The sequence below is a fragment of the Filobasidium floriforme genome (genome assembly GCF_021052385.1).
Source record: "Filobasidium floriforme strain CBS 6241 chromosome Unknown HD553scaffold_19, whole genome shotgun sequence".
NCBI lineage: Eukaryota > Fungi > Basidiomycota > Tremellomycetes > Filobasidiales > Filobasidiaceae > Filobasidium > Filobasidium floriforme.
In genome coordinates, this window is record NW_025763640.1 from 1 (window position 1) to 18,757 (window position 18,757).

General features: G+C 52.8%; 7 protein-coding genes and 1 non-coding gene across 8 annotated transcripts; 4 read left to right on the forward strand and 4 right to left on the reverse strand.

The window, feature by feature from the left end:
- Nucleotides 1–44: 44 nt before the first annotated feature.
- HD553DRAFT_336525 (uncharacterized protein) lies at nt 45–3,202 on the forward strand (the record flags this gene model as incomplete). The annotated part of the gene is made up of 3 exons (XM_046182238.1): nt 45–1,200; nt 1,270–2,491; nt 3,088–3,202. 3 exons carry the CDS (start codon nt 45–47, stop codon nt 3,200–3,202), a joined length of 2,493 nt encoding a protein of 830 aa, XP_046034421.1.
- HD553DRAFT_315815 (uncharacterized protein) lies at nt 3,180–4,908 on the forward strand. Its single transcript, XM_046180536.1, has 5 exons — nt 3,180–3,571; nt 3,629–3,701; nt 3,766–3,924; nt 3,983–4,224; nt 4,285–4,908. Exons 1-5 carry the CDS (start codon nt 3,399–3,401, stop codon nt 4,478–4,480), a joined length of 843 nt encoding a protein of 280 aa, XP_046034422.1. The 5' UTR covers nt 3,180–3,398; the 3' UTR covers nt 4,481–4,908.
- Nucleotides 4,909–6,212: 1,304 nt separating this feature from the next.
- On the reverse strand, nt 6,213–8,561 carry HD553DRAFT_315819 (cytochrome C1 family-domain-containing protein). The gene is made up of 7 exons (XM_046180537.1): nt 8,260–8,561; nt 7,802–7,831; nt 7,534–7,730; nt 7,127–7,424; nt 6,793–7,041; nt 6,639–6,723; nt 6,213–6,555 (listed from the first exon to the last, which is right to left on the reverse strand). The coding sequence occupies exons 1-7, from the start codon at nt 8,311–8,313 to the stop codon at nt 6,527–6,529; spliced, it is 942 nt and encodes a 313-aa protein (XP_046034423.1). The 5' UTR covers nt 8,314–8,561; the 3' UTR covers nt 6,213–6,526.
- Nucleotides 8,562–8,795: 234 nt separating this feature from the next.
- On the forward strand, nt 8,796–11,058 carry HD553DRAFT_315825 (uncharacterized protein). Its single transcript, XM_046180538.1, has 8 exons — nt 8,796–8,990; nt 9,225–9,338; nt 9,448–9,888; nt 9,964–10,149; nt 10,224–10,384; nt 10,455–10,682; nt 10,746–10,819; nt 10,893–11,058. Exons 1-8 carry the CDS (start codon nt 8,860–8,862, stop codon nt 10,953–10,955), a joined length of 1,398 nt encoding a protein of 465 aa, XP_046034424.1. The 5' UTR covers nt 8,796–8,859; the 3' UTR covers nt 10,956–11,058.
- Nucleotides 11,059–13,823, reverse strand: HD553DRAFT_298950 (uncharacterized protein). Its single transcript, XM_046178595.1, has 5 exons — nt 13,232–13,823; nt 13,024–13,162; nt 12,601–12,960; nt 12,186–12,522; nt 11,059–12,125 (listed from the first exon to the last, which is right to left on the reverse strand). Exons 1-5 carry the CDS (start codon nt 13,726–13,728, stop codon nt 11,092–11,094), a joined length of 2,367 nt encoding a protein of 788 aa, XP_046034425.1. The 5' UTR covers nt 13,729–13,823; the 3' UTR covers nt 11,059–11,091.
- A 310-nt stretch (nt 13,824–14,133) lies between these two features.
- On the forward strand, nt 14,134–15,028 carry HD553DRAFT_325563 (Sybindin-like family-domain-containing protein; the record flags this gene model as incomplete). The annotated part of the gene is made up of 4 exons (XM_046181631.1): nt 14,134–14,165; nt 14,229–14,558; nt 14,635–14,896; nt 14,975–15,028. The coding sequence occupies 4 exons, from the start codon at nt 14,134–14,136 to the stop codon at nt 15,026–15,028; spliced, it is 678 nt and encodes a 225-aa protein (XP_046034426.1).
- Nucleotides 15,029–15,324: 296 nt separating this feature from the next.
- Nucleotides 15,325–18,083, reverse strand: HD553DRAFT_329476 (histone deacetylase complex, catalytic component RPD3; the record flags this gene model as incomplete). Its single annotated transcript, XM_046181923.1, has 13 exons — nt 15,325–15,836; nt 15,901–15,978; nt 16,045–16,353; nt 16,425–16,533; nt 16,596–16,662; nt 16,729–16,786; nt 16,864–17,004; nt 17,079–17,186; nt 17,269–17,343; nt 17,428–17,545; nt 17,641–17,723; nt 17,813–17,858; nt 18,021–18,083. 13 exons carry the CDS (start codon nt 18,081–18,083, stop codon nt 15,325–15,327), a joined length of 1,767 nt encoding a protein of 588 aa, XP_046034427.1.
- A 457-nt stretch (nt 18,084–18,540) lies between these two features.
- On the reverse strand, nt 18,541–18,634 carry HD553DRAFT_t91. Its single transcript has one exon. It is a non-coding gene; the product is annotated as a tRNA-Asp (tRNA).
- Between the last annotated feature and the right edge of the window lie 123 nt (nt 18,635–18,757).

Consider the following 18,757-nt stretch of genomic DNA (forward strand, 5'->3'; position numbering starts at 1 on the left):
TACTCCGCGAGTTGACCCAAAAGCCTATCTTCAAGTCGGGACCGATGTCGTGGTCAGAACCCTTCCCAACAGCGAGGTTGAGAGCTCGGGAGGCTTTGCCTGCTGCCCTCCTTCGCGTGTGGCAGGCGCTCTCGATCGGTTGTGAATCGGCGGAGGCTTGGGGAGAAGTGGAACGGGATCTCGCCGAACTACTGGAAGAAGGGTTCGACGCCGACGAATGGCAAAAGGTCGGAGCCATTGCTTGTAGTGGGGGCTCGCGAGGGACGCAAACATGTGCGTTCCATCAAATGGTATGGGATTGCGGCGTGCGGGAGGCTTTCCAGGGTGAGATGAAGGCCCCTCCAGTGAGCAGGTTTGTGGAGTTCGCCTTCCACGTCCTGGTCAAAGGATGTGAGCAGCGCGAGGGGGATGAATGGTGGGGAGGAATGTCGTCGCTGGACCTGATGAATATCCTCCGAGGAGCAGGCTTGGACGACGAAGACGATGAAGAGCTGCAGAATACGGTGTCAACGGTACTTGAGCGTCTGAAAGGCATCGAGAGACGAGAGATCTCGGCAAGACGAGATCGACAGCGAGAGAGGATCCAGGGCGACATTTCCCCCGCGACCGGGAACAGGGATGACGGGGATGCCGAAGCTCGCGAACGGAAGGAACTGGGAATCATGGTCCGGGCTGTCGGTTGGCGACGTATGGTTTTCATGGGAGAAAACTGGATGGAAGGAGCGTCTGTGGCTATGATCGCAACGATCGCGGGCGTGATTCTTGAAGTGTTTGTCTCCCGTGACGACTGGCGATCGGACTCTTCGCTGATGGGGGAACTCGAGTTCTTGCGGGAACTGATCGGACCGGCGGCGTTTTCGACTCGGGAGTGGATACCCATCCTCCAACTGCTGCGTCGAACAAGTCTGATGACTGTTCAGACTGCTTTGAGAAAGTTGCGGGACTGTGTCTTACTGCCGGAGGCTCGTTCGCGGTGGAAGGACCTCGTTCAGAGTGCGGCGGAGATGTGGGCGTCTGAGCCTGGGGTTCAGCCAGAAATCATCCCCGTTGTGAACCTCGAGTGGTTGGGAACGCCTCTTGGTCATGCCAGCGATGTGTTGCGGGAGCTCTCCGAAGGTGTCGTACTGTACATGCCTCGGTCGGTCAAGGAGCAACTCGTACGCGAACGTTTGGGGTCTTTCAGTAGGCCCGTTTGGTCTGGTAAGTAAAAGCGTCTTCGATAACTTCCATGATTAACAGATTACTGACTTACGAATACACATCTTATAGGGTTCTTTGCCGACATGGACCTACTCGAGCGACAAATGATCACTCGTCAAACATGGGAAAGGCGATTTATGTTGCGTAGGAATTTCGCTCTTTCGTGGTTGAACGAGTGGACCAAGCCCGGGACGGACAAGATGTTGCGAATGCGTGGGTTGATCTTCGGTCTTCATCTCGATCTACCCGGTGGAGCAGCATTGGTACCGCGGAATGTGCCATTTGCCTATTCGCGGCCCGCAGGTTTCACCGAGAGGAGTCTAAGCGAAGAGCGTGCTGTTCGCGAGGTAGTAGATCTTTTCGAGATACCCGACCCGGCAGTGGATGTTGCGGACATGGATCTCGATATTGGGGATGGTCCTGGGCCTGACGCGGACGCTGCTACAGGAGAAGACGCCGGGGACGACGGGAATACCGGACGAGGGGGAGAAGGGACTGACGAGTCCAACAACAACAACAACGGAGGAGGAGCTGACGAGCCCCCCGAGAAGAACGTGGACGAGGAGGTCGCTGCGAAGTCCAAATCAAGGACTCCCGGATCGAAGGAGAGCAGCCCGGCAAAACCCCGTACGAGCAAGAACAGTGCGGGCGTGCTTTCGGCCGGGTTGCCCAAGGATAGGGAAGAGTCCGATGACTCTGACTACGCCGACTCTGAAAAAGGCGATAACGGCGACTCGGGCGATTCTGACGATGCGGACGCCTGGGAAGAAGGCGGATCCTGCGTGAAGAAGCTTGGGGACAAGAAGACCGCGGGAAGGCCAGGAGCGGGAGTCGCTTGGACTCACCAGATCGGGCCGGCTCAAGACGTCAATTTCTTCGTCAAGTCGAACGACCAATACCGCTCGTCCAGCAAGAGCAAGGTCGCGCTGGAGTGGGGCCAGGACGACGATTGGGTAGACCCAACCTTGATCTTGCCTTCAAAAGCGAGTGATAAGAAGTCCTGTGCCACGAAGAAACAGGCCTCGGACGCCCGGTCGAAGAAAGCGGGAGATATTCGCGACGCCATTCACGACAAGTTGATCGACGCAGCAAGGACAACCGGTACCGTCGGTCTCTACATGCAGGTGTATCCGGGTAGGATGGGTGTAGAGATGGCGATAACGCCAAACCTTGATCCCCAAGAAGCGGAGTGGAAGCGTTTGGCTTACGAGTTCTTCGACTACACGAGTGAGATTTCGGCCGACTGGGCTAGGAGGATCCGGGAGAAGGAAGAGGGGTTCAACGACGAAGAGTAAGGGAGATCGAGAGTATTGATACGGAGTATTATAATGCGTTTGAATTGTTTAAAGAGGTCCTGTATCGTGTAGCTTGATGTCCAATATGCCGAAATTATGCATGTATGATTCTCTCTCGAATGGCACAGTCAAAATATTGCAGCACAAGGGATGACTGGGCTGACTTGAAAACATGGTAAAGGATACTCGCGAACGGCGAACACTAGGTGTTCGCGGGCGACCAGGACGTTCGCGGTCGCCGGAATTGTTCGCGGGGACATGTTCGCCTTACAACAAGATGGTGTCTAGGAGAGTTGTACTGATTGGATAAGGGAGGTTGATCATGTGAACTGACATGGGTGTGGAAAGACCATGATTCTGTTAGTATATGTGATTGATGAGAACGAGAGGAGGTCAGGCTAAGAGACTATGATATTGGCAACTGGCGACTTGATCATTGAGAGAGAGAGAGAGAGAGAGAGGGAGCAAGTCGAATGTGATATAAGGTTAATAAGCTAGTAATTACTTACTAAACAAAGTAATGAGTTAGTAAGGTACTAATCACTTACTCAATTGATTAATACTATACACTAGACGGCTAATTATCAATTAGTAATGCGTGTGATGTGATGTGTGACCGAGTTAAGAACAGAGTACCTTCTGCTCGATCGCTCAAACATTCGCTCAAACATTCGCGCGAACGGGCGTGGGCGCGTCTCTTAGCTTAGTAAGGCAAAGAAAAATTGTGAACCCGAGCGATTGTCAATCTTTCACGCGCGCCAGGGATAGGTGGGCTGTGGCCGGTGAAATCGTCATCAGAGCGTCGCAATACATTCCAAACCTTGAACCTGATCGCATCGGCAAAACGATGTCGCTCGGATCGCTCGACGACCGATACATTAACACCTAGACGCAGACCTTTGCATGAATCTACCTCATGGAGATCACTCTGTTTCATTGAGCTCGCGGGTCGGGGCCGTGTTCAACGAGGTCTTGACTGGCCGCCAGGGTCCGCGGCCAAGTCGTCACAAGAAGATCAGTCGGAGAGCTCTGAAGGAGACAGTCGAGGGGATATGGGTAGTGGCCATCGGTCTGAGGTGAGGGTTACGAGTGATCACTTTCAAGTTAAGCTCTGTTGACGTTCGACATGGTAGACGCTCTTTTCTCCTTGAAACGGTGCAGCTCGATGAGCGGGACTGCGTTGCGATTGGGGAATGCTTCCAGACAGTGGGTGAACCTACAGACAGCGCTAGGCCGAGTACAGAGGGTTGATCTTCCTTGTTACTACTAGATGCCAGACTTGAATCACATGGTCATGATTTTTGAGTCGACCAGCGCATCGGCATTTGCGCTCAACCTGGATTTACATCGCAATATGAGCGTAAACCCGGATGCTGGGGTCGCACTAGGACCAATCAAGATCGACGTGTCTTTGCCGGGTCTCAATGTTGTGCGTTAGGCATCACTTTTGCACCGAACTCACCGACTCATCGGGCTCCCCCTGGTAGGAACAGTTGGATTTGTCTTCGAACCGGTATCTCATCTTGTTGCAAGAACAGCTCCAAGCTCGATCTAGAACGGCAGTTCTGGCTCTCGTTCAACCCGAGGACTTTCCCGAACTCGCAGGGATCTTGCTTGAGTATCCAGTCATCTACTCCTTGTCAGCCTCGGTAGTAGGCGGTAGCACTCACTTGGATGGCGCACCTCTAACGCTGGTCAAGGCCTGGTTGATTCGTCAGAAATCCCAACCGTGAGTTTCCATGACCTCTGGTCAACGATGACTCCGACTGATAGTTTCGGCTGGTTTCAGAATCCTACTGTTATCATATACTTACCCGCAGAGTATCGAGTCTAAAACCTCTCTTCGAAACCTTCCCATGGCGACCAAAACTCTGTTCGCCAACCGGATCGTCAAAGCCGCTGAGAACGGTCGATTTACCTCGGAAGAGGGTTTTGATGTCGATGTGACAGTGGAAACGATCACCTTGGACCGAGTAGTGCTATAAAACGTATTCCGTAGGGCTGAGGGCGACGGAAAGGCTTCATATAGGCTATACCTCGTTGAACTGTGAATCTCTCACGATGTAAGCATGTAGCATGAGCGAAAGTTCTGGTCGGCAAGAATTGCTGTTGAGACACGGAGGGGCACCACCAGTCTACCACAGTGTATAGCTTTCCTGCACACTGTTTTACCGTCATACTCCCCAAAATCCCCGCATTCCGTATGTTTAGCTGAGCAGAAGCTAGTAGTGTTACCCCTTGCGAAAGATCGCGTCCTATGTGGTCAATTGTTCGTGACTGTGGCGTATCGATCGCCTTGACTCGCTTCACAGTAAAAGTTCTATTGGTAGGTCATGGCGAAAACCAGTTGTCTATACAGCGATCAGGTGGGGACTATGTGACAACCCAGCTCGTGAACCCCCCAACATCGGACCCTTTACGAGCTTCTTGAGACCGGCACGCAGTCTTGCTTTCCGCCTGGTGGGGGGAAAGCCACCCTGGGCAGGGAAAGAACAGGTGGCAGTGGTATTCCTTGATGAGGCGACAAAGGAGGACCCGGTCAAAACAAGTAAACGTAGCAGCATGACAGAACCAGACGAGACTGCTGACTCGAGCTACTTCTGGAAGGAGGTGGAGCTTCTCCAAATGATTCTTAGCGAGTAGTCATATATAGGATTGGTATCGATACTGCCTATTCCGCGACCTCCAATCTATTTCGAATACGCTCTTGGAAGAAACAACAACTACTTGTCGCTGGGACAGTTTTCATGACAGGAATGACCGGTGCTCAGCTCGAAGAAATCCCTTCCATCCTACTGGCAGATTCAGACATTTGGGACTCGTGGTTCGCGCACAGACTCACACGCTACTCAGACGATCTGAAGGCACCTGAAGCCTCGACAAGCCTCCAGATGCCATCCACTGGAGAAGCTCCCTTACCCAGCACGTTTGGGCGTCTCGAAGAGCCGTCCACTGCCCACGGAGAATATTTCCACGGCACGCGGGAATCGCTCGGCTTTGATACAGACATGAGTCCCGTTGTGAATAACAACCGATCATGACACTTTGATCATGTCGACCAGGAGCTATCTCACCCACATGACAGGAGACCAGCAATCTTGGATTCCGAAATCATCGCTTGGGGCGAAATGGACAGAGGTTCTCAACAAAGACTTGAAGCCTGGTACGAGGTCAACGAAATAAAGATAGGCTCCTGGGCCGATAGAAAAATTCGGAAGGGCATACTGAGAGCAGTCCAACCCAACGGGGCCGGGAGAGTGGCTGTGGATTAATCGAACATCCAGATCGTTTCCGAGTCGAATATCATTGACTGTAGGCGATGTGACACTGCGTTGAAGAAGAAGAGGGATAGTCGCGTGAAATGCCACGCTGTTATCGTGTGTCCTGAATCTTGCCCAAGGGCAGAGTGGGCAGCATTGAAGTGTCAGCGATGCTCGAACCGGGAAACTCAAAGGAAGGCAGGAAAAAAAAGAAGAGTGGGAAAAAAAGGTAATGATCGCTCGACCAAAGTACGGGCAGATCTGTAGGACGTATCTAAGGGATTGTACTTCGATCTTTGTGAAGCTATAAGATGTGGGTGGCAGTGCCTGAGCGAGATGTTGAGCTTGAGGTGCTGGATTCAAACCCGCCTTCAAATCCTGTCCTTTCTTTCTGCTTTGAGTGCCACTAGTCGTGTGATAGAGATAGAAGGCTCTGTCTGATGACCGAGCACAAGCAGTACCCTATGCTGCTACCAACAGGACACACCTGATTACTGCCTGTATCGACAGCCGATAGATGACACCACAACCGCTTCGACCCTTTAGACGGTAGACTTCTGCACGAAGGTTGGGTCACTCCAACCTGATACATGCGTTTCAATGGCGGCGCGCGATCGAACGCCACCCTCCTGACACTCGTGGACGTGAGACACAATGTAGGGCAGAAGGGAATTCTAAAGCTAAATCATGCACAAAAACCATGTCACGTTACTACATCCCCCCTCAAACACCTCTTTCTCCAGATCCCCCCGTCACGTCCGAAATCAAAGCTTAGTGACCCGACTTGGGAGGGTTGTAGTCTGTGCATCAAAAACAAGTAATCTCGATCAGTCCCGTTCCGATGCGGACTCGCAGAGGGGCAAGACGAGCGAATGGTACGTACAGAGCTTCCTGTTCTTCAAGGCTGACCACTTGGCCTTCTTTACGTACAAACTGATGGCAGTCAAGGTCGACAGGATGATGACGGCCTAGAAGCGCAACGACGCATGAGCATCAGTACCTCTTCGAAAATGACGACCCCCAAAGAAAACACTCACCTGCAGACCCATCTTCTTCCTCTCATCCAACTCGGGCTCGGCGGTCCAGGACAAGAAGCTGACGACGTCCTTGGCCATTTGACTGGTCGACGACGGGGTCCCATCCTCGTACTCGACCAGACCGTCGTAAAGCACTCGACCCATGGCGATTCCACCACCGGGGAAGTAGGGGTTGTAGTTCATGCCCTCGGCAACGGTGACACCTGGTGGGGGGTCGACGTAACCAGTGAGCAGGGAGTAGACGTAGTCCTATGCAGAGTGGTCGAGAAAGGGGGAAATCGTCTTGTCAGCCGCGGACGCCATGATACCCAAGCCGAAACACTCATGGACTCACGGCACCACCGTGACGAGCCTTGGTCATCAACGAGAGATCAGGGGGCAAAGCACCGGCGTTTCCAGCCCTGGCAGCCTCGTCGTTGGCATAAGGAGGAGGCATGTAGTCGGCCAACTTTCCGGGCCTCTGGAACATTTCACCCTCGTCGTTGGGTCCGTCCTGGTATTCGACCTCTTCGGCCATGGCCTTGGCCTCGTCGACGGTGTGCGAGACACCGACGAGGTTTCGCCAGGCGATTCGGTCGAGAGAGTGACAGGCCGAGCAGACTTCACGGTAGACTTGGTATCCTCGTCGAATGCTGGAACAGTCGAAATTCAACCGTCAGTCTGGCGTCCTCCATGTAACACCTGTCCCACTTCACTATTCCACCCCAAACTCGAATCCAGTATAAGGTTCTGGCGACTCACGAAGCGTGGTCAAACGTATCAAAGATTCCCCTGTGAGCCCAAGGGTACTCGGCCGAGTGCAAACCATCGTCGGCAGCCGTGTTGGCCGAAGCTTGGGGCAAGAAGGGAAGCTGGCCGAAAGTGTGGGTGTAGTAGGCTATCGAACCGATCGAGAGGGCGGTGGCAGTGGCGACGGCCGGACGGGAGGTAAAGGCCGACTGTGAGAAGTGGCGCGAATGTCAGATAACAGAGACGGTGGGTTTTGAGGTTTTAGAAGATGTGGACTCACTCCTCCAGCCTGGGTACTGGCGAATCGGGCCTGTGTCGTTTGATAGGTCGAGCGGGCGCGAGATGAGATTGCGATCGGGAGACGACGATTTCGATCAAGTTCCGGTGATAACAGATGATTTCAAGGATGGCGATGAGAAGTGAGAAGAATGAGTGGTCAGTCCGGTGTCCATCCAGGTTTGAGTGAGGCTCGAATGGGAGAAGGGTCGATCGGGAATGCTGTGAGATGGCGCGATCCGGGTGCAATCAAGACATCGAGGTGATCTCGAAGCTGTTGGCCACTGCCTCTTTCGCGGTAACGTCTGGTACGACCTCGATCTTGTCGTCCTGCAGCTCGAACACAAAGTCCATCCCGACATCTTTCGCCGCTCGACCGCCTCGCCTATACTCCGGCCCAGCAGACCTCATCTCGATCCGCTTCTCCTATATCCTCCCCTCAGCACCGATAAAAGCACTCACACTAGCGGCAGTCTTGCCAGCGGCCCTCAATCCAACGCGGCTCATGTTGAACATCTTGAACGAGAACTTTTCGACTGTGCGCTTTTCAGAGTTTCAGAATCGGACACGATCCCTAGTTTTTTTTCCCTCTTGATTCCTCCGTCGCAGAAATACCCCGAGAGAGAGAGAGAAAGAAGGTCCGTGGATGGTCTAGCCTTGATGGAGGATGGAGAGGACTAGGACGTGGACTATCGACGAGGATGATCTTTCGATGTCGATACAACCCACCTTGTGTCGATGTCAGGTGGATGGTGGTCGCTGAGTGTTTGCCTGGCTCCTGGTTGGTCCATCCCGCCGATTTCATCCGAGCAAGAGCTAGCAGGCAGGCATTTGCGTATCCGCGGATCGTACACACACACCTCGCGCGCCGTTCAGTGGTCACGTCTCTCTGCTCACTTGGCGCCGCTTTCTCACGCTCGATGACATGTTTTAAGGAAGCAGAGAGGAGACGGTCACCGCCGCCCGTTCATCTATCACTCCAATCGTGACATTTACAACAGCAACAGACATCACTCGAATCTTCCCTGTAGGATCGACCTCGCCACTCAACCTGCCACAACGATGGTCTACGAAAACTCGGGATGTACAAAGGACGAGATCCGGGCCATGCACGCCCTCGTCACGCAGGTCAGCAGGGCGTTCTTTGACCCGCACTTCGTCATCTTGATGGATAGGATGATGACCAGCGACATGTGAGAGTCGAGGTCGCTCGTTCGTACTTTTCTTCTCTCGGGTCTTTTCTCTTCCTCTTCCTCGGCTCTCTCTTTCTCGTTTCTCGCTCTCTCTTCCTCGCTTTCAAATCTTGTAATAAGCGCAACCCAGGCTCATATCTAATTCGCATTCCCACCATGCCTCTTTCTGGTCATATATGTTCTCGCTTTTAACCTTTCTACTCGCCTAAACATCAATGGCTTCGACGATGATAGGCATCTCGAACCAGGTCTGGGACACCAGGTCGGGATCTCGGGAGGGGCGAGCGCGAGCGAGACGAATGTAGGGAAATTATTGAGGCTCTTACAAAAGCAGCGGCTGGTCAAGAGGTGAGTCCCGAATGTCCTCGTCCGAGCCTGAGCTCGTGTTTGGGTATCGGGGTGTTATTCCAAGATACCCTGTATGGCAAGCGCTGATCTACCTCGGAATCCGGCGCAGCTTTCTAAATTATGAAAACTCTGCCGGTCGAGGCCCCGACGGCCTCCCTCTCCAAAAACGCCAGACCATGAAACGTCTCTACTGGTACATCGACTACCACGACTTTGCCCTCGTCGTCAAATACCGCTTGGCCGTCATGCGCAGTCAGATCGAGGCGGGCATGGTCAAGTCCGACACCTCCAAATCCGACTACAAATGCCCTCAATGCGCCAAAGAGTTTGACGCGTTGCAGATACCTTCGCTCATCCAGAATCTGGCCATGAGCATGGTCGACAGGGAGGGCGATTTTATCGTCGCCTGTGACGTCTGTGGGGAACAGCTAGAGCCCAAGATGAACGAGCGCGAATTGACAGAGGCGGACAAGAAGATGGAGGTCTTTAACAATGCGATGGCGCCGATCAGAAAGTCGTTGCAGAGGGTGGAAAAGATAGAATTTGATCGGTGCGTCTTCATGTCTAGGCCTCGACTTCGTCCTTGAATGCCTACGAGACTGACACACCGACTCGCGCGTCATAGCTTTGAACCGATCGGATGGTTACTGAACCACGTACCCGAGACGATCATCGTCGAACGTGACGCCAAGGATCGACGGGTCTACGTGCCTTGGGAGAAACGAAGGGATAGAAACGGACCGGATCTCACGCCAGAGGAGAAACAGGCCAAGATCGACGCCGAGATCGCGAGAAAGATCGAGATCGAGCAGTGAGTTAACCGTGGCTAGCTTCCGGGTTCAGGGTGGGAGCGTAGTGCTTGAACAATTCGGCGTCCTTTCGTAGAAACAAACAGGTGTTGCCGGCATGGGCGGTACAGTCGACGGTGACGGGTCAACAGACCGAGTTGGGTGTCAAGCACGACAAGCTGCAACAGGTCAGGGCGGAACGAGAGGCGAGATCGCTTTTGGGGCAAGAGGATGTCAAGGTGGATACGACGGATGCTGGTGAGTCGAGCAGCGTTCTTTTGTGGCTCTACAAGCATCTTGTTCAAGCTTGCTCTGTCGGTTTTCGCAGAATTGGATGCACACTATGCCCGACTCTTGGCAGAAGGAAGAGACAAGGCCGCTACTACCACCGCCGCCAGCTCGGACGTCAAGGACGAACCTGGTTCGAGCCGCGCACCATCACCCGGAGCGAGTGCGGGTCAGGACGATGGTGATGGGGACGACGAGATGGAGGCCGTGGACACCAATGTCAACAGGGCAGAGGAAGTCGAGGCTTTGAAGAGTACCATCGTCAAAGGTGAGCTACGAAACGATATTCGCTTGTTGTCAGTCTCTTGCTCATGATTCGACGGTTTGCTAGTGGGCGAACAGGATATGCGGTACGGCGACGTGACAGAGGAAGATCAGGAGAGGATGTCTTCGGACGAATACTTGGTAGGTCGTCATCGATCATGTTGGTCTGCGAGGTCGAGCGCATACTGACGATAGTACCGTTACATTTTCCCAGAACTATTACCGAATCGCCGAAGAACTGGCGCAGCTAGAAGACCCTTCCGCCGACGGCATATAGTCGCACGCTCCCGGCCCAACCAAAATCATCTTAGCATTGACAGACATCGCTCTGCACACCATACCACATCGCATCGAATTGAGCTTATTCATCACGTTGTATATATCTTCTGCTTATACAAGTCGAACCCATATGATCATACAGCCTGGTTCTTCCTCATGATGTTTCGCCTAAACTTGCGCTTGCCCATGCCTACCCCGCGCTCGGGCTTGACGGTCAAGAACGGTACCTCGTCCCAAGGTACGCCCAGCAAACCCTCTTCGGTCATTGTACTAGATTTCCAGTCCAAGCTCCCACATAGCGGCAACTCGAGGTCTCCCTTGACGATCGTGCTGATTCGTGCAAATCGGGCGGAAGGTACCGGCGTGAGGAGTTGGATCATGGTGTTGTCGGGCGACGCCGCCCGGACGAGCCCTAATCCGATGCAATGGGTCTCTGTGGACGATGGCAAGGCCCGCCCCGGGACATATCGTTGCAGAGTATCCACCGGCTCGCCTGTACGTTCGATCAAGCCGACTATGCTCCCGTTCAAGGCTGTGCCGAGATCGTCCGCAACGACGCCATCGGAACCCTCGCCGGATAGGTATACCTCCTTGATGACTTGATCCACGTCGACTTCCCATGGTAGCATACCGACCAATGCCTCGGAAAAGTCCCAGACGACCTCATCTTGGGCCGTAAACCGAGCGTGCAGGTAGGCGATGGTTGACAGCGTTCTCGTATCAGCCGGTGAGAACCGTGAAAACAAGCCCGATGTCGGCGCAGCTTCGAGCTGGACGATCCGGCCGAAACCACCTCCAAGCGTGCGCTCAGATCCAACTTCATAATCCTCTCCGGTGAACGGCCGCGACTCGTCGCCTTCACCGTTGTCAAAGCCATTCGCGTCGAAGGCCAGGGTGTGCGTCGCCTGGACCATCGCCTCGATCTGGTCAAGCAGGTCCGCTCCAAGGCCTTTGACCCATCCTTGCGTGTTGATGACGAGGGGCACAACCTCGGTGATCCTGTCGGCATTAACGTCGTGTACTCGGTCGAGCGGGTATTGCAGTTCGTATCGATAATGTTCGAGTAGCGACGCGATACTCTCGATATAATGAGCCGATTCGAGCCTGGGATTCAGCGATCCTACGAAATGCGATCGGACAGGTTGCAGGGGGTGCGTATAGGATGGGCCTGTCGAAAACCGCCGAGATTAGTATTTGTGCCTAAATCTTCTTTGACTACATGACGAACCTAGGAGAGGCCTATCGACGATATAAAGCCCGACCGTTCCACCAGGCCCAAACTCGCTCTGACCCAAATCGCAATCGAGATAGGCGACGCTTTCATAACGGTTCAAGAGCCGGTTCAGAGCTTCCCTAGCAAAAGTACTCTTTCCGCTACGTTTCGGTCCTTTCACGATGGCTACCAACGGTGCGGACCTGTCGAACGCCTCGTCGTCCGCGTCACAGCGGTCGCCGTCTGTTTCGTCTGGGCTCTCGGCATCTTCCCCAGAGAGGGTTTGCAAGGCCAAGAACCACGACTCAGGGGTGACGTGTGGGTAAACGGCGTGTTCGGGAGTGTGCAGTAGCTGAAAAACTCAAACTCGTAAGAATTGACCATCGGTACTCCACTAACCTGTCGCTTGGTGGCTTTGACCCAGACTTACCGGGAATGCCCCTCTCAAGCCGAAAGCGCCTCGAGATCCGACTTCGGGCCAGACTTTTCCCAAAGTCATGACAGCTTGACCAAGTCTCTCTAACCCACAATTCAACTCTTGCATCAAGAAGACGGTCCTCCCGGCACCGAGCATCTCCTTGGGTAGGTCTAACGCGGCGAGAAGAGGGCAAGAAGCACGTATTCGTCCGCTGATCTGCGGCCGGATGACAGGCAAGGGGCTCGTCAAAGGGGCGAACAACCTGAGAGGTTTGATGTCTCGGGACCCTACAGCGGGATGAATGATAGAGGAATAGAGCGAGAGCGAATCTCGCAGAGGTGTTATCAAGGCCATACCAGAAAAGGTTATGAACTGGGGAGGAAACAATTAGCGACTCAGTGCGGTATGGCGAAACGGAATGCCACTGGTACTCACCTCGTCCTGGCACATACTTATGCACACTGCGTTGCCATACTGTGCCACCGAACCGAAGCCGGACAGCTTGTCAGCTGATATCCGACAGATATTGCGGCCTTGCTGTATCTCGAAATTTGAGTGCGTTTTCGGCTCATCGCTATAACATGATACATAACTCTCAGCTCCGTGATCCCGCAACAGAAAGCAGCCGGACATTCAGACTGACCTGGATATCCGTCGTTTCTTCTTGGGCCTGCCATTGGTAATCGTTTGTAGCAACTCCAAGGCGGAGAAATCCATCTCCTCGTCATCCTCGCTCTGCGACCTCGAGCCGTCGTCCTGCTCAATCGAAGCAACGGCTACCGGCGAACTGCTCTCATCCGCATGTTCTTCATATACCCGGTTGATCCTCTTGTCTCCCTTCTTTCGCTTCTCGGCTGTCGATTCCTGGTAGTACCGCTGTTCAACCTGTTTCTCAACCTCTCTCTTTCCCGCTTCCCGACCGGCCCGACGAGGCGTACTCTTCTTGCCACCCTTCTTGTTGGGAGTAGTCGCTCTGGAAGATGAAGCCTGAGGAGATTCGATGACTATATCCTGGACGATCGGCTCTGGTATAGCGACCGGTGTGGGTGTCGCGACCGGGGTGGATACGGGTGAAGGGTTGGCGCTCTCTGCGGCTAGTTTGGCTGCCAGAGCCGCTTTTCTCGCTGCTACAGCTGACATTGCGAGATGGTCAGAAGAACAAGATTGACGAACTTTGAATGTCTAGTGAAGAGGGCAAGTGGTTTGGTTGTTGATCCTATGGGGATATCTTCGAAAGACGACAATGTCGGGATGCACTGCATTTTGAACTTTTGTACTTCAACAATTTCCGAAGTCGATGATCGATGCCGGCATCAAGTCGCGCGCGCAGGGAGATCGCCGAGGTCAAAGGGGGAACGTACGAGCTGTACTCAAGATATGGACTTTACAAGGATCTGTCAATCTCCTAATCTTTACGACCCGACAACACAAGAGCTTAGGAGATAGGATCTAGGAAAGAGTACGTCACTTTTCCAAGTCAGATCGAAAGAGTCAAATACGGAGTTAGCACCAATCTCGGCCTGGGACATGACTAGACGCTAGAAGATGACCATCTTCTCACTCTACATCTTTGATCGGTATGTAGTCGCCTATTATCAAGACAGGCGGATGTTTCCTGACCCTCTTTGAAATCGTGGTAGACATACCGAATGCGTCTACTATCAAGACTGGAACCGGTCGAAACCTGTCCGACCCCCCGTCCCCGCACTGCTAAAACCCAATGTGGCTCGTTTCGACCCGGCTGTACTAGCTAGGCAACAACCCGTGGACCCAAACAACCTCCCTCGAACGGACGAGAACGGACAGCCTATCCAGGGTCTCTTGGCTCATCATGCAGTGATGCAGAGGGCTGACGTGCTGGGAATCGGAGAGGCGGGCAAGAACGCGGGGTTGGCTTTCGATGAAGAGTGTAAATTGGTCTATGGAGTGTTGTTGAGTTTGAGAAACATGGTCAAGAAGCTATCGGGAAAGTGAGTCAAATCGAAGCTGCGGTCCTCATCTAAGTATACCTTCTTATATGACACATGATACGATCTTCGTCTGCAGAAACGAACTATTCCAATCCTACCGAACATCAGCGTACAAATTCCACTTCTTCGAGACTCTCTCCGGATACAAGTTCATCCTCCTCAGCGACCCCTTGGCGGATAACATGCAGTTCGTGCTCAAATCGATCTACTCGGGTCCTTTCCTGGACTTTGTTGTGCGCAACGACCTCGTCGGCGTGCGAGGTGGTGGGCTAGACGAATCTTGGGGTGTTGAAGCGCAAAAGGGCAAGATACGGGGCAAGGGGATCGATAACGATAGAGTGAGCTGCGTCTGAGGCTCGGATATAAGATCATCTCACTCACTGAATGTTAACCAATACACTTTCCGCATTTACTAGTTCCGGACCGCTGTGGATCGCTACATCCGAGGATTGAGCAACTACAGCGCGTAACCTACTCTAGGACCCGCCTAACGACCGTTACTTTTTCACGATTTTCGCCACGAGTTGTATACGATATCCCGACTCGATAGGTCATGTCAATTCAAACCGAACAAGCTAGTTGCTAGTTGTGATCTTGTGAGAGCATCATTGCGACTTGCATCTCGCCATTCACTCTCATTAGCCGTTAGCACCATTGACTTGCTCAATGCGATGGCGAGCGTCGGTTGGGGATGACAATTATTCCTAGTAGGCTACAACTCTGAACGTAGACGTATAATGTCGAAACATCTGTACAAGCCTGATGTCTATCCTGCCGTCGGTGCTGGAGGAATGGCGCCACTCTCGTCCGCACCCTTCGCCTCCATGCCGACCTTGTTGATCTGTCCGGTCGCCTTTTCATTCTCGATCTCGCTGTTCACAGCATCCATGTCGACGTCGGCGCTCTGATTTGTCGGTGTATCGGTACCGGTCGCCTTCATCTCTGTGTCCTCTTCAACCTCCCCGTCTTCTAGTTCCCCTGTCGCGATGATCGCGCCTGTGCTGACAACGGTACCTTTGGGCGCGGGAGGCGCCTCTGAGTCCAACCCAGGTGTACCATTGCCAACCTTTTCGCCATTGACGCGCTTCTTCTTGTCCATCTTTGGTGACACGGCACCGCCGTTCGTGTCTCCCTTCTCGGGTGATTTACCCTTACGCCGACTGCTGGGTTTCTCGTTCGACTCGCCGTGATTCTGACGGTGCCTGCGGCCGCCCATTCCCTCGTCGTCAGAATCGGATAATTCCCCATCCCGCTGTATCCGCGCATCCTTCTGTCGAACTGTTATGAGGAAGAGACTTGAGCTTGGAAAGGAGGGAACGGTTTGAGAATCCGGAACACTGACTGTTGATACGGATATCGGGATCCTCCATATCCTCGTCTTCACGACCGTCATCGTCGTCGTGGTCGAGCTTAGGTACACCTATTGATGGAGCCAGTCCAAATTGTCAGGAACGCATCCCTCAAGGTCTTGTCTTGCAAGGCTCACTCTGCATCTGAATCCCGGGCGCCGACTCCTTCTCCCTTAAGTTTTCGTAAATCGCTCGCTGGATCTTGGCGAGATATTCGGGCGTGTTCAAGTCCTCCATGTTCGAGCTCCTCACATCCAGCTCATAATCGGGTCCGTAATGTTCGAAGTACTCGTTGGCTGGGATCCGACGGCAGAGCTTTACACCCGCAGCGAGACCAGTCTCATATGCCCACGCTCGCGATGTCGCGCGAAGGGTGTATCCTCCTCCACCCAGAAGTAACAGGGGCAGGTTGAACTTCTTCACAAACTGCACGCAGTCGGCGTGTCCTGTTCGGATACAAGCGCGCAGTCTGCTTTAGCAAGCGTGCGGTTCAAGCAGTTCCAAAACCTGAATTTACCTTTGAGTGACAGGTTGAAGTACCCGAGCTTGTCTCCTGCTAGGGAATCGGCGCCACACTGCAACACGATCGCTGTGGGCTTGTACCACTCGACCGACCGCCCGACGGTCTGAATAGGCACTGCTTGTAAGCTTATAGACTCGCTATCAAACGGTTTTGCGAGCCACCTACCGATTCGAAAATCTCCCTGTAACCATCATCCGTGATACCATCCCTCAAAGGGACATTCAGCGCGTAGCTGGAGGGGGGAAATAAACAAGAATAAACACCTTGTATGCAACAAAATCACGCAAATCTGGCTCACTATTTCCCCTTTCCGATTCCAATATCCCTCAACTCCCCAGTACCGGGAAAGAATTCACCTGAAGTGCGTTTCAAGATCGTTAATTCCCAGGCAAGATCGTCTTCACGTTGCACCAGCTACAAAGATCGGACATACCGTATTTGTGGAAACTCAGGGTCATCACCCGATCAGTGGTATAGAAGGCCTCTTCGACGCCATCTCCGTGATGAACGTCGATGTCGATGTACATGACCCGCTGGTGGTATCTCAGCAATTCCAGGATTCCCAACACAATATCTGTTTCAAGGAGGAGATTACACCTTAGGTATTGGCATCCAGGCATCTACCAAGATCAAATCGAGAACACTGACCGTTGACGTAGCAGAACCCGCTCGCTTCAGCCTTCTTCGCGTGATGCAATCCTCCGGCCCAATTGACGGCGATATCGCACTTGTCCCTTGACAACCTAGCAGCTCCCTCTACGTGATGAAAGCAAAGATATCACATCAGCCTTCATAAAGCAAAAAGTCGGTATAGTTCCGGTTAAGAAAAGGTTCTTACCCATGGAACCGCCTGCAGAGATGGAACAGTATTCGAATAATCCATCAAAGATCGGACAGTCATCTCCCACATTGTCTGTTATACAAGGATATTAGACAATCTCGATCAGTAGCTTGAACTACCTCATGGCCAATACGGATCTCAAGCCCAAGTACTGACATTTTTGTTGTTCTCGAGCGTAGCCGTTGGCGTTCTCCGGGTTGATGCGGTACAGGAAGTCGACGTATTCATCCGTGTGGAACTGAGACATCTCCCTCTTGGTCGCCGGTTTTGCTCGCTGTCGGAGGGAGTGTATATATCATAAGTGTGCAACACCACTTAGTCAGAACAAACAGTACAAGCGTAGATGACAGCAGGGAGATTGGGGCTTACGAAGATTTCCATCTTCTTGTACAAGCCGTAGTTCATGACCAACGAGTGGGTCATCCTTATCCGCGTAGGTTTCATGGGATGGACTGGATTTGTCAACGAGAGAACGGACAGTTACGTGCAAAAATTCAGCGGGAGAAGTCAAGTGAAAGCAACGAGACCGGACGAGACTTACCTGGTCCATAATGGTAGTTGCCGATGTCCGAGTCGAAAAAGTAGCACTGAGCGACAAGGCATCGATTGTCAATCACACGAGCTGATCTTGAGTGTCCGCACCACCTTTCCACCCATCCGAGACTTGAGAGCAACCGTGTCATCATGACCTCATGGTAGTCTACAATTCGCAAGAGAGGAAAGGATCACGTTGACTCTGAGAGACGTACCACTCGCTTCTTCTGTTCACCCTCGATCGTCTCGTAATCTCCTTCTCCCGGTGCCGAACCCATGTTTACAGCCTGCTGTTCTCGAAAACTGACGAACTGGCCCGATTGAGTGATATGCGCTGATGAGTCGCTGTATATGGTCTGTATTGCTATTGCGTCGTTGAGTTGAATATCAACGTCAGAGTCGCTAGCTTGATCAGCTCTTCATCGGAGTTGGCCTTGCGACTCATCAGAAAGGGTTCAACCAGAAATTGCTTCCGGAAAGAAGCGCTAGTTCGCAGGCCGGGACTGCGTGAATCGCGACGCGCATGGTGGGACACAATTACAGAAAGATTGCTTGACCTGTGGCCTGTGGCCTGTGGTGCATTACCTATTACCAACGAGTCTACAACCCTGCAAATCTCTATTCACACGATTCCTCCATGGCGTGTGTCAGATCCATTGATGATCCTTCCCGGACTGGACCCTTCCGGTGAGGCCTGCTGACTGCATGTGAAGGGTCAAAAAGGTAAAAAGAAAGCTCTCTGCCTGGGAATCGAACCCAGCGCGGGCGCGAGTAGTGTTGATAGTTGATATCATGACAAGCGCCAATGTTACCAATACACCAGCAAAGATGCTGTACGAGCGTTCTTGTATGAATCAAATATCGAAATATATTACTGTTCGAATTACATTCATGAATCGATCTATCCTTCGTGCATGACTCTGGTCAACCTGGTATACGGTTCATGTTCACC

Excerpts from the sequence above, each read along its gene's own strand:
- HD553DRAFT_315815 (XM_046180536.1), top strand. The coding sequence starts at position 3,399 with ATGAATCTACCTCATGGAGATCACTCTGTTTCATTGAGCTCGCGGGTC. Across the intron at positions 3,702-3,765 it reads TTGGGGAATGCTTCCAGACA|ATGCCAGACTTGAATCACAT; the intron begins GTGGGTGAACCT and ends TGTTACTACTAG. Across the intron at positions 3,925-3,982 it reads CTTTGCCGGGTCTCAATGTT|GAACAGTTGGATTTGTCTTC; the intron begins GTGCGTTAGGCA and ends TCCCCCTGGTAG.
- HD553DRAFT_315819 (XM_046180537.1), bottom strand. The coding sequence starts at position 8,313 with ATGTTCAACATGAGCCGCGTTGGATTGAGGGCCGCTGGCAAGACTGCC. Across the intron at positions 7,042-7,126 it reads AGGCTCGTCACGGTGGTGCC|GACTACGTCTACTCCCTGCT; the intron begins GTGAGTCCATGA and ends CACTCTGCATAG. Across the intron at positions 6,556-6,638 it reads CTTGAAGAACAGGAAGCTCT|ACTACAACCCTCCCAAGTCG; the intron begins GTACGTACCATT and ends TTTGATGCACAG.
- HD553DRAFT_315825 (XM_046180538.1), top strand. The coding sequence starts at position 8,860 with ATGGTCTACGAAAACTCGGGATGTACAAAGGACGAGATCCGGGCCATG. Across the intron at positions 9,339-9,447 it reads AAGCAGCGGCTGGTCAAGAG|CTTTCTAAATTATGAAAACT; the intron begins GTGAGTCCCGAA and ends AATCCGGCGCAG. Across the intron at positions 10,150-10,223 it reads AGAAAGATCGAGATCGAGCA|AAACAAACAGGTGTTGCCGG; the intron begins GTGAGTTAACCG and ends GTCCTTTCGTAG.
- HD553DRAFT_298950 (XM_046178595.1), bottom strand. The coding sequence starts at position 13,728 with ATGTCAGCTGTAGCAGCGAGAAAAGCGGCTCTGGCAGCCAAACTAGCC. Across the intron at positions 13,163-13,231 it reads AAGAAACGACGGATATCCAG|CGATGAGCCGAAAACGCACT; the intron begins GTCAGTCTGAAT and ends ATCATGTTATAG. Across the intron at positions 12,523-12,600 it reads GCTTGAGAGGGGCATTCCCG|CTACTGCACACTCCCGAACA; the intron begins GTAAGTCTGGGT and ends TGAGTTTTTCAG.